Source organism: Numida meleagris, chromosome 10, assembly GCF_002078875.1.
Source record: "Numida meleagris isolate 19003 breed g44 Domestic line chromosome 10, NumMel1.0, whole genome shotgun sequence".
NCBI lineage: Eukaryota > Metazoa > Chordata > Aves > Galliformes > Numididae > Numida > Numida meleagris.
In genome coordinates this window covers 707,490-730,836 of record NC_034418.1, presented here as the reverse complement: position 1 = coordinate 730,836, position 23,347 = coordinate 707,490, and the positions used below count along the sequence as shown (strand labels likewise).

Genomic DNA, 23,347 nt, shown 5'->3' with positions numbered 1-23,347 from the left:
TGAACCTTCCGAGGACAATGGTTTTTAACAAAAGAACTTTATTATCGTTACTACTACAAAAATGCAGTATAAATCCCATTCACACACATTCATATAGACTCAATATACAAACGAATCAGAGCTGACAGTAGTCGCTGCACTCTAGAACAGAAGGGCCCCTCTTGGAGCCTGTCCCCCACAAGCAGGTCCCCTGCCTGCCACCTGGGAGCTGCCCCTGTCACAGCCTCAGCCCACGGGTGAAATCCTGCCCAAGAACAGCGTGCCAGCACTGCGCCCTGGGCAAGGAGCAGGGTTGAGATGAGCACAGCTGGTCTGGAAAGAGGAAGGCATGATGGTAAAGCACGTGCTGACTCCATTTGCTGTAGTGCCTGGACCTGCATGGGGCCCTGCTCCCACGGACATGAGCAAGCCAGCCAAGCCCAGCAAGACAACAGACACGGTGCAGTGTTTTCCAGTGTTGCCAGCATCGCACACACTCTGTGATGCTCCACTAGCGAGGACAGCAGGTGACGCGCATTCACATTGCTGCAAAACTTTACTACAAAAATAGTTATTTGTAATATTTCATATAACAGAGCTAGAGTACGCCACTCCACAAACTGCAAGGCCAGGTGGGAGGTGCTGCTGGCAGCTCCTGCAGTTCTGCAGGTGGATCAGCCCCAGGCGCTGTTAACGGGGCTGGAGCTGCACAGCTGCAAAACACGGGTGGGTTTCACCTCAGATTCCCGGTTGCAATTAATCCTCTCTCCCTCCCACAGCTGCAAAGCCCTGGATGGATCTGTCTCCAGCCAAGAAATAAGAGGCTGAGTGATAGCAGAAAACAGCACTGCAGTCATCCTCCCACCTCCGGGGCTGGGGGGATGCTCCAGTGATAGCATCTGACAGACCAGCCTTCCTCTAGCTGGCCTTTACGCCTGGCTCATCGATTTGGCTTTGGTCATCTTGCTTCCTACGTTTTTGCTTTCTTTTTCTATTTCTAGTTTGGAGTCTGATCCACTGAGAGTGGTTGGAGGAGGATCCTTGATGTGTAACCTCACTACGAACCTTGGATACGTGGCTCTACCTACAGAGCACGCTGTCGTGAAGACCTTTACATGCTCGGGAGAAAGTCTTACTGGAGTAGAAGTTATACGAGGGCTTTCAGGAGCTGACCATGGATAAAAGATAAAGCTTCCATACAGCAATGTCTAGATGAGTGAAAATCAGAAACTATTTAGGTTTAAAAAAAACCCTCCTTTGGAACTGTAACAGTGCTTGCATAGCCTGGTGAAATATACAGGTATCTCAATATAATCTCTCTGAAAGCTGGGCGACCTCTGCTGGCTCTAGCCGTTAAATACCCAATTAAATGGAGTGTTTAATCAGCCCAAGGAGAGCCAGCACCCAGCTTACTGCCAGCGTCGGTTCAGGTCTGACAGGGCAGCGAGCTGGAGTGCAAAGACGGAAGCAACTGAAAGTTTGTAAGTGCAGACTTGGTGGTTTGGTGTTAGGATTGCTCCCGGTGGCAGAGCCCAAGTCCCAGCAGAGGGGGTGAGTGGGTGGGTGTGTATCTTCTCAGCTGGGTGATGATGAAATGTGGGAAAATCCCCAACACTTGCTTCTGCCCACCACTTGGCAAGCAGCCCCCAGTGCAGCAATATCCTTTCTACAGAACAGTGCCAGAGAAAGGAATGTCCCATATATTCCTAAGATGTTGCCAGTGAGAACTTTAGGTATATATATATATATATATATATATATTTACATTCTGCTCTGAAAAATATAATCAGCTTTCTTAGGAACTGCTTTGTACTGGTCACCAGACCAGCATAAGCTTAGCTTTCCTGCAGCAGCACACACATGTTCTGGGCCAAAAACGTCCATGCCATACAGCATTCAGATTACTTCCATTGGGTAGACATTGTTTTGGTATCCCTCCTTCTGGTACAGCAAGCCTTGTACCATTTCTCTTGACATTGTTTCTGGTCTGATTCTGAATTTTATGTATAGCCAAACAGCAGCAACACTGCAAGCAATCAGGCCACCTGCTACGATGACAGGGATGATCAAGGGCATCTGAGATCCTGACAAGAGGCTGGGTGCAGGCGGCTCACTGGGGCTTCTCGTAGCCTGCGCTCTGGCTTGGCCTGGGAACATCTGACTGGTGAAAGCTAACGTATCTGGAGGACCTTCCTTTCCAGAGGGCATTGAATGATCGAATGTCCCCGCATCAAATGCAGAGGAACAGAAATTTTTGTTGGCATGGACAGAACGACCTTCATCTATGGCAGTCGTGGGGTTTTGAGTGGGAACGGGAGCAGCCTCTGGTGTGGATGGGAACGTGCTGACCCCGGTGCTGTTTAGGATGGAGGGGAGAGCTGAACTCAAAGCAGTGTCTGACGTGCTGCCTCTTGCACTTACTGGGTCCAGGGGGTTGTTTGTAGAAAGACCAGGACGGCCCAGTCCTTTGGAAATGGATGCAGGGTCCAAATTTGAGGTAGTAGCTGTGTGGTGGACATCACCCGCAGCATGTGTAGCATCTCCTACAGGTTCCTCTGTGCTGTCAGAGCCACGCGCAGGAGCTGTGGGGTTTGGGCTGGGCTGGCTGGGGGCCACGCCTGCTGCTGTTGAATGCACGGTAGGTGTTAAGGGTTCTCTGTTTGCTTCTGAAATGACTCCAGACTGCGTAACAACTCCCGACGTCACAGGGGATGGCCCTGCAGAGAAGTGCGTGCCGTTGTGCATGGTGGGTTCGCTGGCCGCCTCTGTGCTGGCAGCAGGAACAGGTGCTCTCTCCAAAGTGGCAGCAGTGGTTTGAGGTGGAGCTGGTTCTTGAAGACCAACGTGTTTGTGGAAAATGCCAGGCTCTTCTGGCACCGCTGCTGCAGGGGAAGTGGCGGCCCGTGGAAGTGGGGATGCTGCCAAGGCCTTTTCCCGGTCCAGTTTCTGCGTGATCTTCTTCACCCACTCTTCTTTTGGATTTGCACAAATTTCTTTGGATTTCTTAGTAGTAAATCTGAAATGAAAATAAAAAGAGATCACTCACCCGGTAAGGAAAACAGTGCTTGGGTTATCGGGGTGATACAGAAGGCATCGGGGCAGGAATGCTGAGCAACGCTGACCCTCTTGAGCCCCTGCCATCAGGCTGGCTGGATTAGTTCTTTTTGGGAAGGGCAGGTGCCACAGATCCCGCGCGGATCAGCGAAAGCTGAGCATGACTCAGAGGTGAAGGGCTTCCTTGAAATCAAAGTCAGCATTGGCTCTGTTTCCAGCAGCTCCTTGCTCCCAAGCAAGGATATCTGATGTCAGTGTTTATGTTTATGCAGTTGGGGATGGGATACGTCAAGGGACCCGGGCAGAGGCTGCTTACATGATGGCTTGCGGGGTGCACTGGGGCTCGGTCCAGCGGTAGCTCTTTATCCGCGTCTCATCTATGGCACTGTGGAAAGAGCCACACCATTTTGAGCACTTGAGACGTGCTTTGGGTTGCCCTGAAAGAAAACGTGCAACATATTAAACGCTGGCTTTTTATCGGGCACGGTAAACGCTGGCTTTGGTTATTTTTTCTCCCTCTCTAGGGAAAAGGAATCCAAAGCTTGCCACGGAAGCTTCCAACCCCTGATAAAACGAGACCTATCTACAACAACAAATCCCATAAAAGCCATGATTGTTTGGTCATATGATGCTCATAAAAAAAAAAAAAAAAAAGGAAAAAAGCACTGTACAAATGGTGAGGGTCTTGGAACAGCACTGCAGCTCGCCTTGTAGAACACGCAAGCACAGGGCTGGGAGCCAAGGGGACCTCTCCCCTTTGGTGAAAGTGACAGGAGCACATTTGGTGCCCAGAAGATGCATTTCTCCACCCCCCAGCGACCTGCTCTATCAGCAAGAGGCTCTCGGTGCAGGTCAGAGGGCAGGACCTGTCCTCTTCTTATCTGGATTACTCATAGCTCTTTCCGCTGCGGGGCTTCCCCTCCTAGCCAGCATCCTGCATCTCTGCATGCTGCTTTAAAGAAAAGGTGCAGAGAAAGAAGGCTTTGACAAAGCCATGTTGCTCCCACAGCCTTTATCTGTGTGGGGATACCGTCAAAGCCACAGCACTTTCACCAAACATCTGCTTTCTGTTTCCACAGGAAAATACAGTTTGCATTTGGCGAAGTGTAAAAACATCTTCCCCTTGTCTGACATAGGGGGGGAAGGCAGTCACACCACCAGGGAGAACACAGCCGTGCCAAGAACAGGCGCCTGCCAAGTGAGTTGGAGGTTGCACAATGCAGTGAGATGTTTCTGCTCTCATGGGGTAACCCGGCTTAGAAAAATAGATGCTGATTTATCCCAGGCCCCTGAGGAGGGGAGCTGGAGTCCAGTTCAGCTCACGCAGTCTCTACAAGATGCCGTCCTGGATTTCCAGTGGATTTGGTGAATTTGGTGAAGTTCAGTTGGGAATGACCCAGGCACCGGGTGTGAGAGCAAGCACTGCTCCAGGAACGGCCCCAGCTCTTCTGGTTGCAAAGAAGTCACGAGCCAGCACTCCTGTTGCCCTTCTACAGAAGCACATTTCAACCTCTACACCTCTGCAGTGCTGAAGCAAAGCCCTTTGTTCAGCCTGTAACATCTTCTGTGGCACTTCAAGGTCAAGAATACCTGCTCCCTGAGCACATAGGAATGGCCGACTTCCTGGTTAACTCTTGTTACCCATGGCACATGCTGCTGCTGGCTTCTGCTTTCAGAGCTCCATTTAACAAATCATGAACCAGCCCCACCGTGCCCACTGCCCACGTCGCTCAGTGCCACATCCCCATGGCTCTGGGTCACCTCAGGGCTGGTGACTCCCCCACCTCCCCGGGCAGCTGTGCCAGTGCCTCACCGATGATGCTTGAGGGCCCGATCCATCCCCAGTTGGACTGATTTTCTGATGGTTTTCCACTTCTGACCTGGGGCAGCCCTGGAGAACCTTCCCAAACGGGCGAGGAGAGGAAGGAGCTCCGTGCCCAGCTGCTCCCCGGCTGCCCTTCTTCCTCCTGTCTGGTGGCAGCAGGGCACACACCTTATAAGGGCTGTGCCCTCTTCCCTTTCTGTGATCATCCCCTTGACCTGGGCAAAGTCTAGTTTTGGTGGCACTGCCAAGAAGCTGCCCAGCAACCCGCCCTGCTCTGTTTGTACAGCAATCACTGCTCTGTGCGTGCACAACTTACACTGAGACCAACCCAGGATAAACTGTGCCCATCTCCCCCCAGTCCTCCAACACCCCGCAGCATGCTGGGATCTTCACATGGTGAACAGGAGAGCTTCCGACCCATGAAAGTGTGGCCACGCACACATGAGCATCCCAAAGGCTAGTGCAGACAGACAGTTAGACAGACAGACTGCCATCCTCAGGCAGGATGCTGCCCTAATGGCGTGCCCCTGGGGCTCTGCGCTACTCCCTACTGTGGACCATCAGAAAGCCCCTGACGCTCCCCAGCCACCCTCAGAAGTGACAAAAGCCATCAGCAGGGCCGCACGGGCTTCCTTGCAGCAAGGGTGATGGCTGTAGGCTCCCCCACGACTTCCTACCCAGCCTGTTCCTGCCACAGGATTTCCCAAGCTGAGGAAGACATGAGGTCCCTCCATGCCTGTAACCTGATCCAGAGCTGATTTCCCTGCCGTGCACAATCCATTGGCCCCATGCACTAACATCCAGTGCCCCGGTCCCTCGCATAAAGTCATAACCCTTGCATAGAGCCACAGACCCCTGCATGAAACCATAGACCCCTCTGTGAAGCCACAGACCCCTCCCAGTTCTAGTGGGGAGCCCAAGGGTTGGATCCAGAGCTCTCACCTCCAGCCATGGCTGCCAGCCACAAAATCCTCAGCACAAACAGGATCAGGAGAGAAGGAAGCCTCATGTTCCCGCGGTCGGCAGCAGGAGGGGTACTCAGAGAAGGACGACAGGCAGTAGTTTTCTCTCCTGGCTGCCTACAGCATCCTCCGGAGCAACGCAGCTGCGGCAGCTGGTTCCAGGAGTGTGAAGCCCTGACGGGATTCCGGCTGCTATTAAACTCCTCCACACACGTGTGACGACAGGCAGGAGGCGGGGAAGGAAAACTGCCTGTGCTGTGGAGCGGGACAGCTGCTGGAATTCCCCGCTAAGGTGAGGGTGACTTTGCACAGCTTTGCCAGCTCCTCGGTAAGGGCGCAAGGAGCGGAGCTGGCTGCTCCACGTGTCTCTCGCCCACTGCCCACAGGCTTGCAGAGCTCTCTCCAAGTCCAGCCTGCAGCTCCCAGTACAAGTAAAGTTCACGTTTCTCACTCTGAAGGCAAAAGTGGCGGTCCTTTTCCTTTTTGGCAGCCGCTTTAGAGCAGCAGCATCAGTTGTTGGGCCAAAAAGTGCAGGGTTTGCTAACTGCTTTCACAATTCATCAGTTAATCTGATGAGCCAGATTGCCTCCTGGGAGATGGGAGCACGGCCACAGCCAAAGCTGTAACAGAGAGGCAGTGCCCTCCCCAGGGACCATTTGCTGCCCACCATGTGCAGCAAGAGTGGCTGGGGGCTTCCCAGCACCAGGTCCGGTGTGGACATGCCAGCAATGTGCTCACATCCTGCACCTTTGCTTTCTCTTTCGTGTCTGATCCCAGATGAATATGAAATGATTTTTTCCCTGCCAACGATCACAGCTGAAAAGTGAAGATAAGATTAGGATTGAGATGGTGCGGCCACACTTCTTCAAGATTCCTTCCCAGACATTTCCCAGGGCTGGTGGAGGCCTGGCTCTCCTGCTGTGGGAAATTCCAATCGTTTTAGTTAAGGATTTTATTCTAGAACAGAGTAAAACCCCCCAAAGTTTCCATACAAATAACTGTTAAGACTTTTGGTGAGAAATTCCAGCCTCCAAAATTAGCCTTGTTTATATTGCAACAGACAAGAGTATTGTAAGCATTGTGTGCATTCAATTAAACCTTAATTGAATCTGTTTGATGCAGGCGCAGCAGAGCATGCCCTGTTTGCCAGGTTCCTGCCCCTAGCTGTGTTTTCTTAGCCTTACAGGAAACTTTTATTCCAGGAAATGGCATTGCCTGAGGCTGCTTCTGCTGCACGAGTATTACCCTCAGCAGTGGGTATAAGCCAGGAGAGGCTCCAGGAGCCCAGTAGGTATTCCTGTGAGAACCAGTGACAAACAGCAGGCTTTGTCCTGATTTGATGGTTAAGGGTGTCAGGAGTAGTCTGGGCTTCGGATGATTTTAGTTAACGATAGACACTGCCTGCCCAACTTTGATTGCTTTTGTTTTAGTTTTGCTTTAGTTTATGGCAACAGCAAGTGGATGTCCAGTGTGGGCAGTGCCTGGCTGTGAGCACGGACTGCAGGGCTCGAGCAATAGAGCATGATCCTGTGAGCCACGCATGGGCAGCTTCCAGAAAACAGGCAGCTTCCAGGAAAACCAAGGGCAGAAGATCTTGAGCAGCTGCACTATGAAAATGTAAATGGAACCAAGCAGCCCAGGACTGAGGAGAAAGAAAGCCCACTGGGAATGTCATGTCTTTCCAGGGCCAGCTGCAGCTCATTGCGGCCATTGCTTCCTTAGGGTGATTGGAGGAGACCCCCTCAGGTCACCCCAAGCATGGAGAGGCACCCGGGAAGGGTTGCAGAACACGCTCAGCACTTTGCTGATGATCTGCAGTGGTTGACACACCAGGGGGCTGTGCAGCCATTCAACAAGAGCAGGACGGACCGGTGAAGTGGGCAGAGAGGAACCTGGTGGGGTTCAGTGCGAGCAAGTGGAGGGGCCTGCACCTGGGGGGAGTCATAGAGTCATCAAGGTTGGAAGAGACCTCTGAGATCATCCAGTCCAACCATCCAGCTGCCACCAGCACTGCCACTAAACCACGTCCCTCAGTGCCACATCCTCATGGCTCTTGACCACCCCCAGGCACGGTGACTCCCCCACCTCCCTGGGCAGCCATGCCAGCGCCTCACTGCTCTTCTGAAAAGTTTTTCCTGCTATCCAGCCTGAAACAGAGGAATAACCACATGTATTGTACAGGTGAGGGGGTGACCTGCTCGAAAGGAGCTCTGCAGAGAAGGACCTGGGTGTCCTGGTGACCATGAACCAGCACTGTGCCTCTGTGGCCAAGAAAGCCAATGGCATCCTGGGGTGCATGAAGAAGAGAGGGAGGCGATCCTTGTTCTTTTGTTCTTTGTTCTTTATGACTATGAAGGCAGACGAAAAAAAGGAGAACCGGATCCAAACCCTGGGACACAGGCTATCCAGACTGACGTGATTGCCCGCAGCACAGCTGATAACAGCCTGCTGCAAACAGCATCTGCCCTCACCCTAAGGCGCAAGCTGGGGCTGGCACTGCAGGTTCGTGCTGCACAAGGCTACGAACCAGCAAGCTGGAGCACCCAAAGGTGTTGTCAGCCTGGGTCGCTGCCAGAGCCATGCCTCTTGGAGTAAAAAGGAGGAAGGTCCTTAATCTGATCAGGAACACGGCCAAGGAAAAACCACAAACCAGCAAACAACGTCCGTGCATCTGCTGCTGAGAGCAGACTGAGGGATCGTGCACCGTGCCCCAGCACTCACCAACCACTGCAGCTTTGCCTGAGCTGTTCACAAGTGTAGGCCCAAGGCTCTCACCAGCCAATGGAAGGCATGAGTAATGCAGGGGGAATTTACCACGAGCACACAAAGCACTGCAACCCAACAAAAGCGATGTACAAAACAACATGCAGAGAGAACAAGAGCTGAGCTGTGTCCAAAGCAAACAGGAAATGATTGGAGAACGCGGTCCTTCTCCTTCGGGCTGTTTCACATTCAGGCTCCGTGGCTATTCTTGGTACTATCCGCTGCCCCCACAGGTTTGTTTTCCTGGAAATCAGGTGGAATGGGAGAAGAGTGAAGTCAGGGAGACCTGAAGGGCTGAACAGAGAGCCCGGTGCTGATCAGGTGATGATTTCCACTGCACCATCCACCCAGCAGCTCCCAACGCCTCCAGAGCGGCTCTCCTAGGTTGAACCGGAGCAGGGAGGCCCAGCACCTCTGGTGCAGGTATTAGCAGCATCCCTGGCAGTTCGTGGTGCCAAGTTCCCCATCCACGTCCCAGAAGCCTGCTGGAAAGAGAGAGCAGGAACACAGCTCCTGGGAAGAGTCTTAATGCTGCAGAGGAGACAGCCCGCCAGGAGACGCTGATCCAGAGGGGAGGTGACTCCCCCGTCCTCCACCAGGAATTGACATACAAAATGTTTTTCCATAACACTCCTTGATGAAGCAGGCTCACTGCAACACTCTGCTATCACAGAACTATAGAATCGTTAAGGGTGGGACAGACCTCTAAGAGCATCAAGTCTAACCACGAACCCATCCCCACCATGCCCACTAATGATGTCCCTCAGGGCTAGTTTGCACAGCAATATTTTAAGGTCCTCCTCCCTACAGAAATAGCTGGCCCTCTGCACGACAGTGGCCCAGACTTGTCCCACGAGCACTTTGTGCTTTAATGAGGCCGTAGAAAACTTCAGCCTGGAGAGGCCACAGCGATTTTTCTGGTGCTGTCACAGCACTGGGTGGAATGGACCAGAGTGGTCCAGAACCGACCCCACAGCCTCGCCCCTGCTGGCCAAGGCAACTCAAGGAATGGCTCCTTCGAGCCAAAGGCAGCCTCCCATTGCGGAGCCTCAGCCTATGCCTAATGTAGAACTCTTGTGCCATTACTGTAATATTTAACAGTTGAATCCAGAAAGGGTTTGGCGCTGCCCGGCTGACTTTTCTCACATTTAAAGGAAGCAGCAGGAAATGAGGAACAGCTGTCGGGCTGTCTGCGCTCAGCATCTTTGCAGAGCAAGCTCCTCTTTGGGAAGTGTCTACCATTGCAGGGGTTGTGTTTTTAAGGAATTGCTTTACTTGGAAAAAGAGCGCTTTTAAAAATAGCAGAGAACACCACACGAGCCTTTGTTTCTCTGAACACAACGACTTCCTCCTTCCTTGAGAGGGAGAGTAATTCTGGATGGCAGCGCGCCGTGCAAAGTGCTGATGCTCTGTGTTTTGCCCACAGCTGCCAGTCCTGCACCCAAAGCTGCAGCGTGCTATCCCCATGGGCACGTGGGACCCCCCCCTCACCTCGGCCCCGGTCCCTGCAAGGTGCTGCAGTGCCAGGTTCTGCCTGCACCGCCTGTGCATGCAGCGGGGATCGGTGCCTCTGCTCAGCAGACGGAGCATCCCGAATGGAGGACCAGCCATGCTGCGGTCGTCCTGTGGGGACTGCTGAGAAGAACAACAAACAAGGTTTGAGTTGGTTTGAAATACTGCGTGCGAATAAACAAACACAGAGCTCGTGGTCTTCAGAAACAGAAGAGACTCTTGCCGCCAGCAGGGCGATGCAGCAGGCTCTTCCCTGCTGCAGCAGATGAGGAAAGCTCTTCTGAGGCTCCGGGGCTTGATGGCACAGGTTAAAACAAAGGCTGCTTTTCCAGTATGGAAAGGGACGCTGGGACTTTGCTAGGACTTGTCTGAGCAGATCAGGGCCCGGCTCCTGCTTGGCCCATCAAGAAGTGGAGAGGTCCCCCGATGTCACAATCATTCCATGTAGCTGCAGGCCACAAAGGCAATGTTTCTGCAGAGCTGGCATGAAGAAGGAAGTATCAGATGATCTGCAGAAGAGCAGTCGGTCTTTCACCGCTGTGCTGCAGCCAAGAGAGGGGAGAGGGGCAACTGATAGTGGGCACACCAGGAGCCTTTGCACATCACTGCAGAGCGCAGCTGCTGCAGGAGGCAGTGCCAGGTTTTCCCCAGGCACGGGGCAGTGGCTGTGCCGTGTGTGACCCCAAGGCGGGACGGGGGGGTCTCCTCTCCTTGGAAAAGGGTCCTGGAAGGGGGCACATAGGCACGGGCAGGTGAGGAGCAGGAAAACACCACGGCTTGGCTGTTTCACCTCTATGGGAGAGGCGTGGGCTCTCCACGTGGTCGCTTCCTGCTTCTCCAGCCAACGTGTTGCTGCCAGCCCAAGAAAGGAGCTTACCAGAAACTCTTCTGACCGCCTTCTCGGAAAGGCTCCCTGCTTCCCCTCTCTCTCCTTAAGGCAGCAAGCCAGGTGCCTTCGGCAGCGGCTGCGGGGGAGCAGCTGGACAGGAGCTCACCATTCAGCTGTCACTGTGGAGACATCCAGAAGCCCTCTGTCCAATAGTGGTGCTGCTGGGGCCGACCCCAACACCGCAAGGGTTTGGGGATTGGCATTGCCTGGCCTTCTGAGCTCTGCCTCCACCAGCGTCCCTACAGGAGACGGCAGCATCAGACTCTTAACCCTTTTCAAGGCTTGCTGGCTCAGATCACAATCACCGGGCTGCTCTCCCTGTCCCCCATCTCATCCTTTCTGCACCTCACCTGATGAAAACAGAGCACCTCCCTCTCCTCTGTTTTTGCTAAGAGCTCTCTCCAGGTTTGCACTGATTGATGTGCTCCCCCATCAGCTTATTTAGAGAACCACTGGCTCCCTGGGAGCACGCTTTGCTATAGCCAATCTCTCTGCAACCATCACACCTGCCTGGCACAGGAGCTCCTCAGGCCCCCCAAGCAGCTGGGGAGGATGTGCACCATGTATTTAAGTGCAGTGCAATTGACTCATTGCCTAGGAGAGCAGCAGGTGCTGGCCGTTAACACACAGCAGTGGTGGCCAGGGATAGTTAATAAGCGTTGCTGGGGCTAAGGGCAAGGGGCATTCCATCCCTGGGCTGTGATTCTCATAGTAACACTGAGGATGCAGCAGCTGAGAACCAAAGCAAGCAGCGATGAGGAACGTTTGGGATTCTGAATGCTAATTGGGGGGGGGGGCAGTCCCCACTCTGAGACAGAGCAGATCGCGTCGTGCACTGAAGCGGACGTGTGACCGGCAGCATTCTTGCCCGTGTGCCAGAACCGAGGGCTGGCTTGTCTGTGCTTCTTCCTGCTGCGCTGCGGGAGCTGTCCCCGCGCCGTGCTCCCCACCCAGCACCCCGACCCCAACCCGCGACAGACGGGACGGGCCATCAGCGGCAAGCGTTCAAGCGAAGGCGAACCACTGCCAGCAGCGAACCCTTCCGCAAGGCTCCCCGCTTTGTGCGGGCAGCGGGGCCAGCAGCCCCCGGCCGCCACCTGGGAGCGGAGGCCGCTGCCAGCAGAGGACGGGAGGCGTCCCCTGGAGGTGGCTGACACGAACCCCGGGCTGCCCCGGAGCGACACGGGGACAAAACGGGGACAGCAGGCGGCTGCACATGCGCAGAGCGCGCGGCTCCGGGTTGTGTAGAGCGGGGCGGGCGCCGCGTATAACGCTGTCAGGATGGCCGAGCGGTCTAAGGCGCTGCGTTCAGGTCGCAGTCTCCCCTGGAGGCGTGGGTTCGAATCCCACTTCTGACAAGTCGCAATTGTTTTGTGCTGGGGGCCTCGTTTTTTTGTTGCTGTTTTTTTTTTTTTTTTTTCCCCCCCTGCGCGTTTTCCGTCCCTCTCCCCCCGCAGCGCTAAAAGAGCAGGCAGGAGCCTGCCCGCCGCAAAACGGAACGCTGTCAGAAGTGGGATTCGAACCCACGCCTCCAGGGGAGACTGCGACCTGAACGCAGCGCCTTAGACCGCTCGGCCATCCTGACCCGCCGGCCAACTCGCCGCCGTTCTTTCTCTTGTTCTACCCCTCCCACGCGGCGCCGCCCCGACGGGGCGGACCGGGCTGCGGGGGGAGCATCCCCGGGGGCCGCCCCGCCGGCAGCGCTTGGGGGCGGCCCGAGCCGAGTGCTCGCGGCATGGCGGGGCTACCCGGAGCGGCGGGGACACGGAGCAGCTCCCCGGGAACCGCCGCCACCCTGCCCTCCCCGCGCCTCGACGAAGCCTTCCTGTGCTCGCCGCTCGGGGGGCTGATGGGTGCCCAGGCCGTGAGTAGGGGGGTGAAAGGGAGCGGGACACTCGTGGGGGAGGTTGATGGGGCTGCGGCATCCTTTCGGCAGCACCTGCGTGGCTCTCTGCTCCAGATTTGGGCTCCCGTGCAAGGCTGTGGCACGCAAAAGGCAGTGCAAGGGGCGGCCAAGGGAAAGGGATGGAGCCGAGAGTAGGACTGCTCCCCGGTGCTCCTCCCCAGGGGCTCCTGCTCTGATTCCTCCCGCTGCCGGAGCGCACCGGGGTTTTCCCTATCCCCGTTTCTCCCAAACGAGGGTTAGAAATAGATGCAAAAGAAAAGATGGCATTGTCCGGACTGAAACAACAGCAGCCGAGCACTGGGAGCATGTGCGCTGCAGGACAAAGGCCACTGTGTCCCCTGCACGACAATGAGGGATGCAGACATCACAACTCCTCCGCTCTTGACTGAGCTCATGGGAGAGCCGTGGGTGCAGCCCCAGCGGTGCCAGAGCACATCCTGAAGGGCACAAACACGACCTGAGGGATGGAACTCCTCTCTCAGGGCGGGCTGAGAGCTGGGACTTCACAGCCTGGAGAAGGGAATGCTCTGGAGAGACCTGAGAGGGGCCTGTCAGTATCTATAGGGGACTGTGAGAAAGAAGGGCACAGACTCTTTTAGCAGGGCCTGTTGTGATGGGACAAGGGGAAAGGGTTTCAGACTCCAAGAGGGATGATTTAGACTTGCCCCTGCCCACCCTGCAGGTGCTCGGCCTCCTGGTGTGGGCTCTCCTTGCTGACACCACCTACCACCTCCACGCAGCGTATGGCTGGGTGCTGTTTGTGACCATCTTCCTCTGGATAGCGACGGTCCTGCTCTTTGTGATGTACCTCCTGCAGCTCCCGACGAAGTTCTACATGGTCCCCTGGTCCCTCATGGTTCGTATGCTGGGTTCGCCCCCAGGGTGAGGGGCTGGGCCCTTTTTCCTCTGGTTCTCCTAGGATAAAAGGGAGGAGTGTGGGGTCAGTCCAACTTGGTGGCTGCGGAGCCAGAAGCCCATCTCCACCCCATGCATCAGTGGGCACCAGGTGGCACCATGCTGTGACGCCCAGTGGGGAACCTCCGTGCAGCCTGGCTCTTGTACTCAAACTTGTGAGCACGTGCCTCTGGGGTTCCCCAGGAACAGAACCTGGAAAATGAGCACAAGCGATGAGAAAAAGAGCTCTCAGATCCCCAAGTCCAACCCCTACCATGCCCACTGACCATGCCCCTCATCTCCACGTTTCTTGAACACCTCCAGGGACGGTGACTCCACCACTTCCCTGCTTTGTCAGCTTTCTGCTCATCCTTGTGTCTGCCCACGTGCTCCTATAGCTGGGGACAACCCCGAGCCAACCCTTTGCCCCAGGCTGGTGCTCAAATCTTTCTCTTTTGGAAGAGCCCTACACAACTGGCCCTAGGGGCGGGCTGCTGGGTGTGGGGCACAGCCCAGATCTCCTCACCTCCTCTTTGCCTTCTCCAGCTGATGATCTTCAACGCGGTGGCAACCGTTCTGTACGTCGCCGCGTTCGTCACGTGCTCAGCAGCCGTGCGTCCCACCTCGTGGCGCCAGTGGGATTACAACCGGAGAGCCGCCGCCTCCGTAAGTACGGGCGTACGGGCCGCGGCTTGAGGTTCTGAGCCTGCGTGCTCACGCACTGCTCTGCTCCTCTCCCAGTTCTTCGCCGGCCTCGTGATGCTCACCTATGGGGCGAGCACCTTCTTCAGCTTCCGTGCCTGGAAAGGACTCGGCAGCAACGCGGCCACCAGCCAGGTGGCAAGCCATGCGTGAGGAGCCCGCCAACATCAACTCTTGGCCACCGGCAGCGGCGGTGTCCGTGGTGCTGCGGTCACGCAGAAGCAGTGCTGTGCTCTCAGGTGACATGCCCATAGCACAAAGCCACCGCGAGGTGCCGAGGGTTCACTGAGGCTGAAGCTCCTGGTGGTCTTCACATGGTGCAGAGGAGCCAGCTCCTCACTGGAACAGTTCTGCCGAGGGGGCTCACCCCACTGGGCACGCTCCAGTACTAACATTCACTAAACCAAGCCCACGGGGCTCTCTGTGGTCACGCGCAGACGTGGTGTAAATAATTGCAATTAACTTCGGTCAGCGGGGGCAGGGCTGGAGGATGAAGGCTGGGCCATGGAAGAAGTCTAAACTGTTACTGCACTGATCTTTAAAAAAAAAAAAAAAAGTCAAAGCACAATTTTATGCTTTAAATAAAAATCTTCCTAAATCCAACATTCGAGTCTGTCTGCTCCACCACCACCGGCGTCAACAAATCCAGCTTTTGTTTTTTTGGGGATGTGGGTGGGCATTTGCCAGAACTGACGCCCAGCCACTCACAGCAACGTTTTCCTTCACATCCTTCTTGTACGAGCTAGTAAGTTCATTTCATCTGCTTTTAGTCCATTTACACACAGTCAGCTACCCTACAAGTTTACCCATGCAAACAGCATACGTGGTAAAGTTTTAACAACTTGTCTACAGAGGCGGCCTGGGGGAAACTTAACTACGTTAATGAGAGGTGTGAATGGAGAAGGGAGTGGACAAACTGCATTAGATTCACAGAATCATTAAGGTTGGGAAAGACCTCTCAGATTTCCAAGTCCACCCCCACCCCCACCGTGCCCACTGCCCACGTCCCTCAGTGCCACATCCCCACAGCTCTGGGATGCCCCCAGGGATGGTGACTCCACCCTCCCTGGGCAGCTGTACCAGTGCCTCACTGCTCTCCGGGAGAAGAATCAGCCCCTGACAGATCTACTTTCACCTGCTGTGGAAGAAAAGCAGGTGCAACGAAGCATCAAGTCTCAACAAATACATACCAAAACCAAAATCCATAAGAAAACTGGCCTCTTCACGCATTTTGGTGGCAATGTTAGAACTCTTAAGAAAAGAAATCAGGCTTGCAACACAGACAGTCCGTCGCGTATAGAAATTTAATCTCTTAAAAAAGACCTTTGCCTGGTGGAAAAGGCACTGAACCAGAGCCCAGACCCGGTGTGTCACAGACACCAATTACCCCAGGAACACCAGACCACAGGTAACAGCCCGGACAGAGCGGGCAGGGTTTGCTCTGGGCAGCTCCACTCAAACCAGGGGAGCTTTGCTGCAAATTTTCATAGTCTAAAATTGAAATGAAGAAAGAGCAACAACAAAACTTAACTGTGAGCTGGTATCAGCACACCCAAGGGCTTACAAAGAGCATGAACGCTCACATGGAGGATGTTCACAGCCAAACAATACAGAGATCAGCGACATCCCCGCCTCGCATCCAAACCCATAAATTTAAGTCAACATGCTACTTGCATTATTTTACAAAATAAATTCATCTGAAAATGCTCAACAGTGAATTAGTGAGTTAAGAAAGCACAACAGCACAGACCTATCGATGGCAAGAAGTGAAGAGCCACGCTTCTGTGAAGCGGTGACTTTGGTATACAGCAAACTCTTGAGATACAAATCCCATCCAAATATGAACTCACCCAAAGTCTGTGTGCCCTGTGGACTCTGAAACTGCAAGAGGCTTTGTTTAGAGCACGACAAGCTCCCTCCGGGAAGTAACTGCCTGTACATCCACTCCTACTGCCAGTACTGCATGTAATTATCTAGAGCAATTGCAACAGGAGAGTAAAAGTTTCGTTCCAGTTAAAAAGGGAAACTTTGGTTTTAGTTAATTTAGCTCAACAATTCACAGTTAAAACAGTTCAATGGGGTTTCTTCTAAAATACTATGAAACCCGTTACTGTCCTTAACAAGTCAGAGGGAAGAAGTTAACCAAAGAGCCCCTGTCCGTGCACTAACAGCAGTCTTCAGTTCCTCCAATTTTAACCTCAGGATTCAAAAGGGAGCACAGCTGCACCTTGTTTGGATGAGAGCTACCACCCAATGTTCTCATTTTTTTCCTGGCAACAGCCACCTCAGAGCATTGCCCCTGCTCGCTTCCCACCCCTGCACACTGACCATGCTTGAGGGAGAAGCCTGCACGGCCCAGAGTCCTCACTGCTGCTCAAATAAACTACTGCATTTCAGAAATCAAACCCCACTGCTGTTGAGACGACTGGCAGAAGCCACCAGCAGCAGGATTTCATCTCGTTTGTCCTGGCAGGATGCTTCCTCCCTGCAAACCAGGCTGCATTTTCACTCTGCCCAGGTTCTCACAGCTACTGCCTGCACTGGTAGGGAATGCTCAGCACTCTGCAGCATCAGCAGCCTGCTTCTGTCTGCTCTTAGACACACAATGCCTGAGCACGTCACGAAGCAGCAGATCAACATGTCTGAACAGCATAAGAGCAGAGGGTCACCACAGCTCCAAATACATGTTAATTCCAACTGCCAAGACAAAAGCAGCTGGGGTTTGGTAGCGAGCAACTCATGTGCTGCTTCGCTAATATTGCTAAGAGCAAACACAGGCTTTAATCAGCCCACAATTAAGAGCAGTGAATGACATGGTGGTGAACAGGTCTGTGCCCAGCGAGCTTACAGCTGTGCCACTGTCACACAGAAAGAAAGGAACTGCACACACAGGCCAGCTTTGGATTTTTCACTGTTATTTTTTCAGTGTAGAACAGCTGGGGCCTGAACCAAAAGCGAATCAAAACTCTGCATGTTAAGGATGAGACTGACTCAAGCCAATGAGCAGACAGATTTACACGCTAACATATCAGTCCTCACAGGGCAGACAGGCAGCCTCAGGATAAGATATCTACATATGAAAACATATACTTCTGTTACAAAGCACGTAGTATCAGAATAAAGTTTAAAAGAAGACATGTACGTATTCACACCTGCCCGGGAGCTGGACAGACACACACTTTTTGCATTGCCTTCTTGATTTTTTTTAAAGTTCTGCCTTCTGGGACAATGGCTGAGATGCCAACCCCCCCCCCCAAAAACCCACATCAGTTCTATTTATTGTCCTCTCAGCGCACTGTGTTTCTCCGTAACAGTTAGAATGGTGTGCAAATACTGGGTATTTAAAATACAATTCCACCAGCAGGGCTAAGATTTTCTTCTTCTGTGGCCATTGAATACCAGCAAGTTCCAGGCATCTGAAGGCATAGTCTGAGAGTGAGAGTTTGCATCACATAAAAGCACCTTGATTCTTGTGACCTGTAGTGTTTTAATGTCCAGATGAAAGCAGCAGCACTCATCTGGAAAAGGGAAGCAGTGCACCAACCGTTCTAGGAGGAGGATATCGATGATTTGGTTAATGATGTCACCACTAATCCACTACTTAAATCCAGGCTCCGACCTTCTTTTTCCTAGAAATGTCAAAAAAAAGAAGAAATCCTTGTCTCAATGCTGCTTTGAAATATGCAGCCGTTAAGTTCAAAAGATGAAGTGTGCAATTCACGTTCTGCTTGTCAAACCAATACACAACTACACGTTATCTGAGCATCTCAGACTGCACGCAGCTTGCTGGGAGACTTGAAAAATCCTTAGAAATAAGAGAAAATGAATGCTCTGCTATCTGTTTTCTCATCTCCACATCCAAACCTCAGCAGGAGGTTGTGCAGAAGCTGGGTTTAGCACCTCAGAGTCACTGCCAGCTGCACACCCAGCTCACAGCAGCATCCTGCTTAGCTCTGGTTGAGAACACCCACCCAGTGCTCTGCTCCTGTGTTCACCTGTTGTCTCCGAAGTGGAACCCTCAGCTGAAACTATTCCTGCTGCTGAGACACACACGTTGTCTCCTCAACCTGTCCCCATTTTCACAAAAGCTTCAGGGGTGCAGTTTGAGTTCAAACAGCCACTCAATTAAGTTCTTTTCCCTTCAGTGCTGTATAACCTCTGAACGAATGCCGTTACCCACCGCAGTGACACTCCCTTTGGTGCTCTCAGGCAGAGCTATGCAAAAACGACAGCCATAATACCAACGAAAATAAACAGTGTGACATACTTACAGCTCTGTAATCCAAGAACATTTCCTTGAAAGCCAGAAAGTCAGTAAACGTGAGAAGCATATCAAATATATCACCTGCCATTTCATCTTTGTGCTGTCTGCAGAGAGAAGTTGAGGAGTGAGAAAACCACGTGCGAAATAAATTCCTCTTTTAACATATGAAGTCAAAACTGGTACCAGGACACTAACAAAATTTCAACAAGAATGTTACAGGCCTCTCACAAAGCGAAATTTTAGACAAATATTACCTTGCAGTATCTCCAATTGTTACAATATATACATTAAAATATTACCATTCATCTAAACACAAGCTGTAAGAGTATCAGTCTTTGGAAACCAGACAAATAAACTGATGTGTAAGTCAAAAGAATTCAGATTCAACCAGCATTTGTTCCAGTTACTCTGAAGTAGTAAAACACAACAAGTCCTTTTGATAGCTGCAAAAGCAGCTATTACTGGAGCTACTCACTTTAATTAGCTTTTAGTAGACATACCTGCACAGATAACACAAAACCCTTACTGCTGGAAGTATGGGGGAATGCCACGGAGTGGGCTTTCAAAGCTTTCTGGACCCAGACCCCTAGAACTCAGTTTAGATCCTAGAGCACCTCTGCTAACATTAAAGAGGGGGATGCAGCTCCCCGAGTCACCAAGCACAACAAAAACACATCAGGAAGGTGGGGAACGTGAAAGTCTGTTTCTAAACAGGTTCAAAGCAAAAGAAGCTTTGGGTAGGAGTGGTTGTGGGTTTGCTTGTTTTGTGTTTACCAGCAGTCTAAGCAGAAAATGATTTTTAAAGTGTATTTCAGCATGATATTCCAGGAATTTAGAGTAGCAGAGCACTACTACTACTATTATTATTATCACTAAGGGGGAACTTCTTTATGGTTCTCCCTTGAGAAAGATCTAAATTCAAAGCTAGATGAAAAAACAGACACATACAACCCTCCCCCCTCCAACAACGGCAAAGCAGAAGGCTTACTGCAAAGACATTGTGAAAGCAGCCATATTAAAACCAGGAATCCGATCGAGCAGTTTTTCTTCAATGTATTTCTCTATTAAGGAGATCTTAAAAGAAAACATACAAAGGCCAATCAGTCAAAACAAAAGGAAACACAACCAGTAATCCCTTCCACTCCACGGCATCTTAATACTCTTCACATGCAAATCTGAAAACAATCTTCCTCACGTTGACTTTGTTATGCACGCATTACAGGTGTGCTATTTACTGCAGCCAGACTTCTATTCAAGAGTTAAACCGATGTTCTGATGAACTTTGTGTAAGCTTTCAGCTGAAACAAAAAGAAAGGAACCTACAGCTCCAGATAAGACCCCTCTTGCTCAGGGATCACAGCTGTGCTCCACAAAGAGGCAGCAGGCAGCGTGCTGGCTTTGCTCCACGTGAGCCCAGTACATTACAAAAGGGGGAATGCAAGACTTGACATTGGCCTTAGAAAAATAAAAAAGCAATACACGTGAGGAATAAGAAAAAGTATCTTACATATTCATTAAAAATAGAAGTGTAGATGAGCTTGTTTTCCTCTGAGTCATCAAACTCTTGGTAGTGCTTCTCCATGAAAGTCCTCTGTATGGTCTGGAAATCACCATCTGGACCGCAACAAAAATGCATCATCTAGTTAGGAGTTGAGTCATTTTTTCTGCAACAGAAACCCCACTGTCGCCGGTCCTCTGCTTCCCTGTGGCAGCCACTGAGCCCTGCACACGTGCAGGCAGTCACACCAGGAGCACAGCTGCTGCGGGGCCAGCTCCTGGCCCAGCTGTGAGAGGACAGAGGGAGCAGCCCTGCTCCAGCTGAGGGAGCGCATCACCCGGGCAGCAGCGCAGTGCTGCGTGTTGGCAGCAGCTCTGCCTTCAGAACAGAATTGAAAGTACACTGTCTTCCTTGAGTTTCTCAAGTTCAAAAGCATCAGCAGGACCGTCGGATTGTCAACTACTGAAGGCTTTTTTTTCCAGTTGTGGAAATGAATACGGCAGGTTACCAAACTCAACAGGCATGCTGCACATCCCTTGGTTAAGCTGAGAGCTCATGATCTCCCACTGCCTATGCTCACGTGGTGCAAAATTGGCTCCACTCAACACTCTTACTACCACCAAGTTCTGCTGTTGTACAAACAGCATACAAAATACTTCTCTATACATTTTTTACTGCAGTGACAATGAGAACAAAGGAAAGAGAGCTTCCATGAGCAGGCAGAGGCTAGATGGCCTCTGTGTGCAGCTACCAGAAGAGCAGCCTGCAGCATTTTTCGCACCCATTTTGCTGCCTGCTTGCTGAGCTTACCCATTATGATATCCTCCAGGTACCCGACGACGGCATCAAACTCTGCATCAGATGGGGAGGAGCTGAAAGCGGAAAAGATGGCATTGCATAAATATACATTTCAACCACAGGAAAAACAAACGTTAGAATTAAGAAACGTTAACGAAAGGCCAAGTGCAAGCAAGCCCAGTAAAATGAAGCAAACACAATTTCCTACCTTCAACCCAGAAAACACTCCATGAGACTGACAATGAGACTGCAGTGTGGGATTTTCATTAGGCCTCTGCAATATTTTCCCCAAATATTTTCTTAATTAAAAAAATATATATACTGTTTTACTGACGTTGCTGTTAAGTTATTGCAGTCCCAATGCAAAAAGGATGTGAAGAGTATAACTGTAACACCAAATTAAGCATTTTCCATGCCACAGATCCAGGCCGCTACCACAACATTTACTTCTGCTCTTTTTCCTGCATAACTCGACGTGGTGATCATGGAACTCCAGACACTACTTTGCAGTACTTGGTCTCGTGGAACCACTTAATAAGTATATGTATTGTTTCACTGAAGACATTTAAATGTTCTTCTTATGCAAGCTACAAAGGCTACAGCCTCCTAAGGCCCTTCTGTAATAAGCAGATGTTAAGCATCTTCTCTGGATGCATTCACATCCATAATGAAGCCTTTGGTAGCAGCATTTCAGGACTCTGCTAATTTTATTGCTCTCAGAAACATTAGTTACAAGAAGAGCAGAACTCTCTTTCAGACTATGCTGCTATCAGACAGCAGTCCACTGGAATTAAGCCAAAGGCAGTTTAACTGTTCAGCCACAGGGCTCATCCTAACTAGAAAATAACGTAAAGATATTTGAATAAAGAATGTGTCTGATCACCAGGCGACGTTCCAGCAACATTTGTGACCCATTAAAGCTTAGAAGACGAGGTATGGGAAGCCCAGCGAAGGGGAAAGCACGCACTTCCAGCAGAGGGCAGAGCTCCTCCAGAAGAGGAGCTCACGCAGGACAGCAGCATTTCACTCCTCGAGCATCGCCTTTGTGTCTTCAAGCAACAGGACTTACCGTTTCGCATTTCTATGCACGGAGACCTTGCTATGGATAATTTCCTTTTCTCTTCTTTTCTCTCTCTCTCTCCAAGCGAACACTACCACCATTTTTAGAGACTTTTCCAGCTTATATATCAGAGCTTATTCTATTAATTTAAAGCAGTATCAGCTTGTGAAGCAAATCACCCAACTGTAGCTGTTCCGAAGCAGCAGTGATTGTGTCTCTCTCTATAACACAACCACACATCTCAGCAAACACATGCTCACAAAGCCCATGGTTTAAGCACACCAAGGCCAGCACAACCTGCACTGTTGTAGCAGCCCAAGGGCCTTTGTGTCCTTGGGGCGTGACAAACAAATGAAACTGATGGAGTGAAAGAGGCACAGGCACACATCCCCTTCTGCCACAAGCTTTAGGTGAAGAGCAGACCAGGTACTATAGGATGAACCTTAACACCCACCTGTGTGAAATTTGGTTAGGTCATACAAACATAGAATGGTTGGGCTGCAAGGGACCGTAAAGCCCACCCAGACCCAAGCCCTGCTGTTGGCAGGGACATCTCTTATAGATCAGGCTGCCCAGGGCCCCACACAGCCTGGCCCTGAGCACCTCCAGTGGGGCACCCACAGCTCCCAGGGCAGCAGTGCCAGGGGCTCACTGCCCTCGCAGCACTGAGCCCTCTACACCTCCCCTCTTTTAGCTTAAAGCCATTCCCTCTCACGCTATCACTGCAAGGGCTGTCGGGCACCGTTTGGTGCAGGGAGTTTGGGCTCCATCTCAATTCTGAAGGGATGCTTCTCCCTCCCAGGGCTCTGCACTGCTCTGTGCTCTTGTCCTCCCAGAGGGCAGCATCTACTAAGGAGCACGGCATACATTCACTCGTGTACTGAATTCCTATTAAGATACTTTAAGCAGGAAATAGTTCACGGAAGACCTGATGCAGAACAGAGGATACTTACACGGCTACACCAAAGTTCTCCTCCTCTGAGGTCTCCATCGCTCCTGCATAACCCGCCAGCCTGGAACAGAGACAACGTGCCGTACCGCAGTTAGATGCGCCCGTTCCTTCTCGTGGGACTAAGTACGGAAGAATTATACACGGTGAGGCGTTAACAGAAAAGTAATTAAGCCAGACGGACTGCAGGGACCACCTGGCGCAGACACGGGCCCCGTCCCCCCAGGGCCCCGCACGCCGCCGCCTCCCGGCCCGGCCGTTACCTGGGAAACGCTTCCTTCCGGCCCGGCCG

The 23,347-nt window shown here is 52.0% G+C and overlaps 3 protein-coding genes and 2 non-coding genes across 6 annotated transcripts; 2 read left to right on the top strand and 3 right to left on the bottom strand.

Annotated features, from left to right (window-relative positions):
- CX3CL1 (C-X3-C motif chemokine ligand 1) lies at window positions 22-13,755 on the bottom strand. 2 transcript variants are annotated; one of them, XM_021408058.1, is made up of 4 exons: window positions 13,618-13,755; window positions 5,801-6,636; window positions 3,350-3,470; window positions 22-2,995 (listed from the first exon to the last, which is right to left on the bottom strand). In XM_021408058.1, exons 2-4 carry the CDS (start codon window positions 5,865-5,867, stop codon window positions 1,876-1,878), a joined length of 1,308 nt encoding a protein of 435 aa, XP_021263733.1. In that variant the 5' UTR covers window positions 5,868-6,636; window positions 13,618-13,755; the 3' UTR covers window positions 22-1,875. The 2 variants fall into 2 exon arrangements, with proteins under 2 accessions (XP_021263733.1, XP_021263732.1); XM_021408057.1 differs by lacking the exon at window positions 13,618-13,755 and adding an exon at window positions 10,075-10,619 and having other exon boundaries at window positions 5,801-8,826.
- On the top strand, window positions 12,260-12,342 carry TRNAL-CAG. The gene has a single exon. It is a non-coding gene; the product is annotated as a tRNA-Leu (tRNA).
- TRNAL-CAG lies at window positions 12,487-12,569 on the bottom strand. The gene has a single exon. It is a non-coding gene; the product is annotated as a tRNA-Leu (tRNA).
- PLLP (plasmolipin) lies at window positions 12,603-14,642 on the top strand. The gene is made up of 4 exons (XM_021408099.1): window positions 12,603-12,848; window positions 13,573-13,746; window positions 14,331-14,450; window positions 14,526-14,642. Exons 1-4 carry the CDS (start codon window positions 12,720-12,722, stop codon window positions 14,637-14,639), a joined length of 537 nt encoding a protein of 178 aa, XP_021263774.1. The 5' UTR covers window positions 12,603-12,719; the 3' UTR covers window positions 14,640-14,642.
- Window positions 17,381-23,342, bottom strand: ARL2BP (ADP ribosylation factor like GTPase 2 binding protein). The gene is made up of 6 exons (XM_021408084.1): window positions 23,060-23,342; window positions 21,059-21,120; window positions 20,258-20,364; window positions 19,739-19,824; window positions 18,758-18,854; window positions 17,381-18,115 (listed from the first exon to the last, which is right to left on the bottom strand). Exons 1-6 carry the CDS (start codon window positions 23,095-23,097, stop codon window positions 18,035-18,037), a joined length of 471 nt encoding a protein of 156 aa, XP_021263759.1. The 5' UTR covers window positions 23,098-23,342; the 3' UTR covers window positions 17,381-18,034.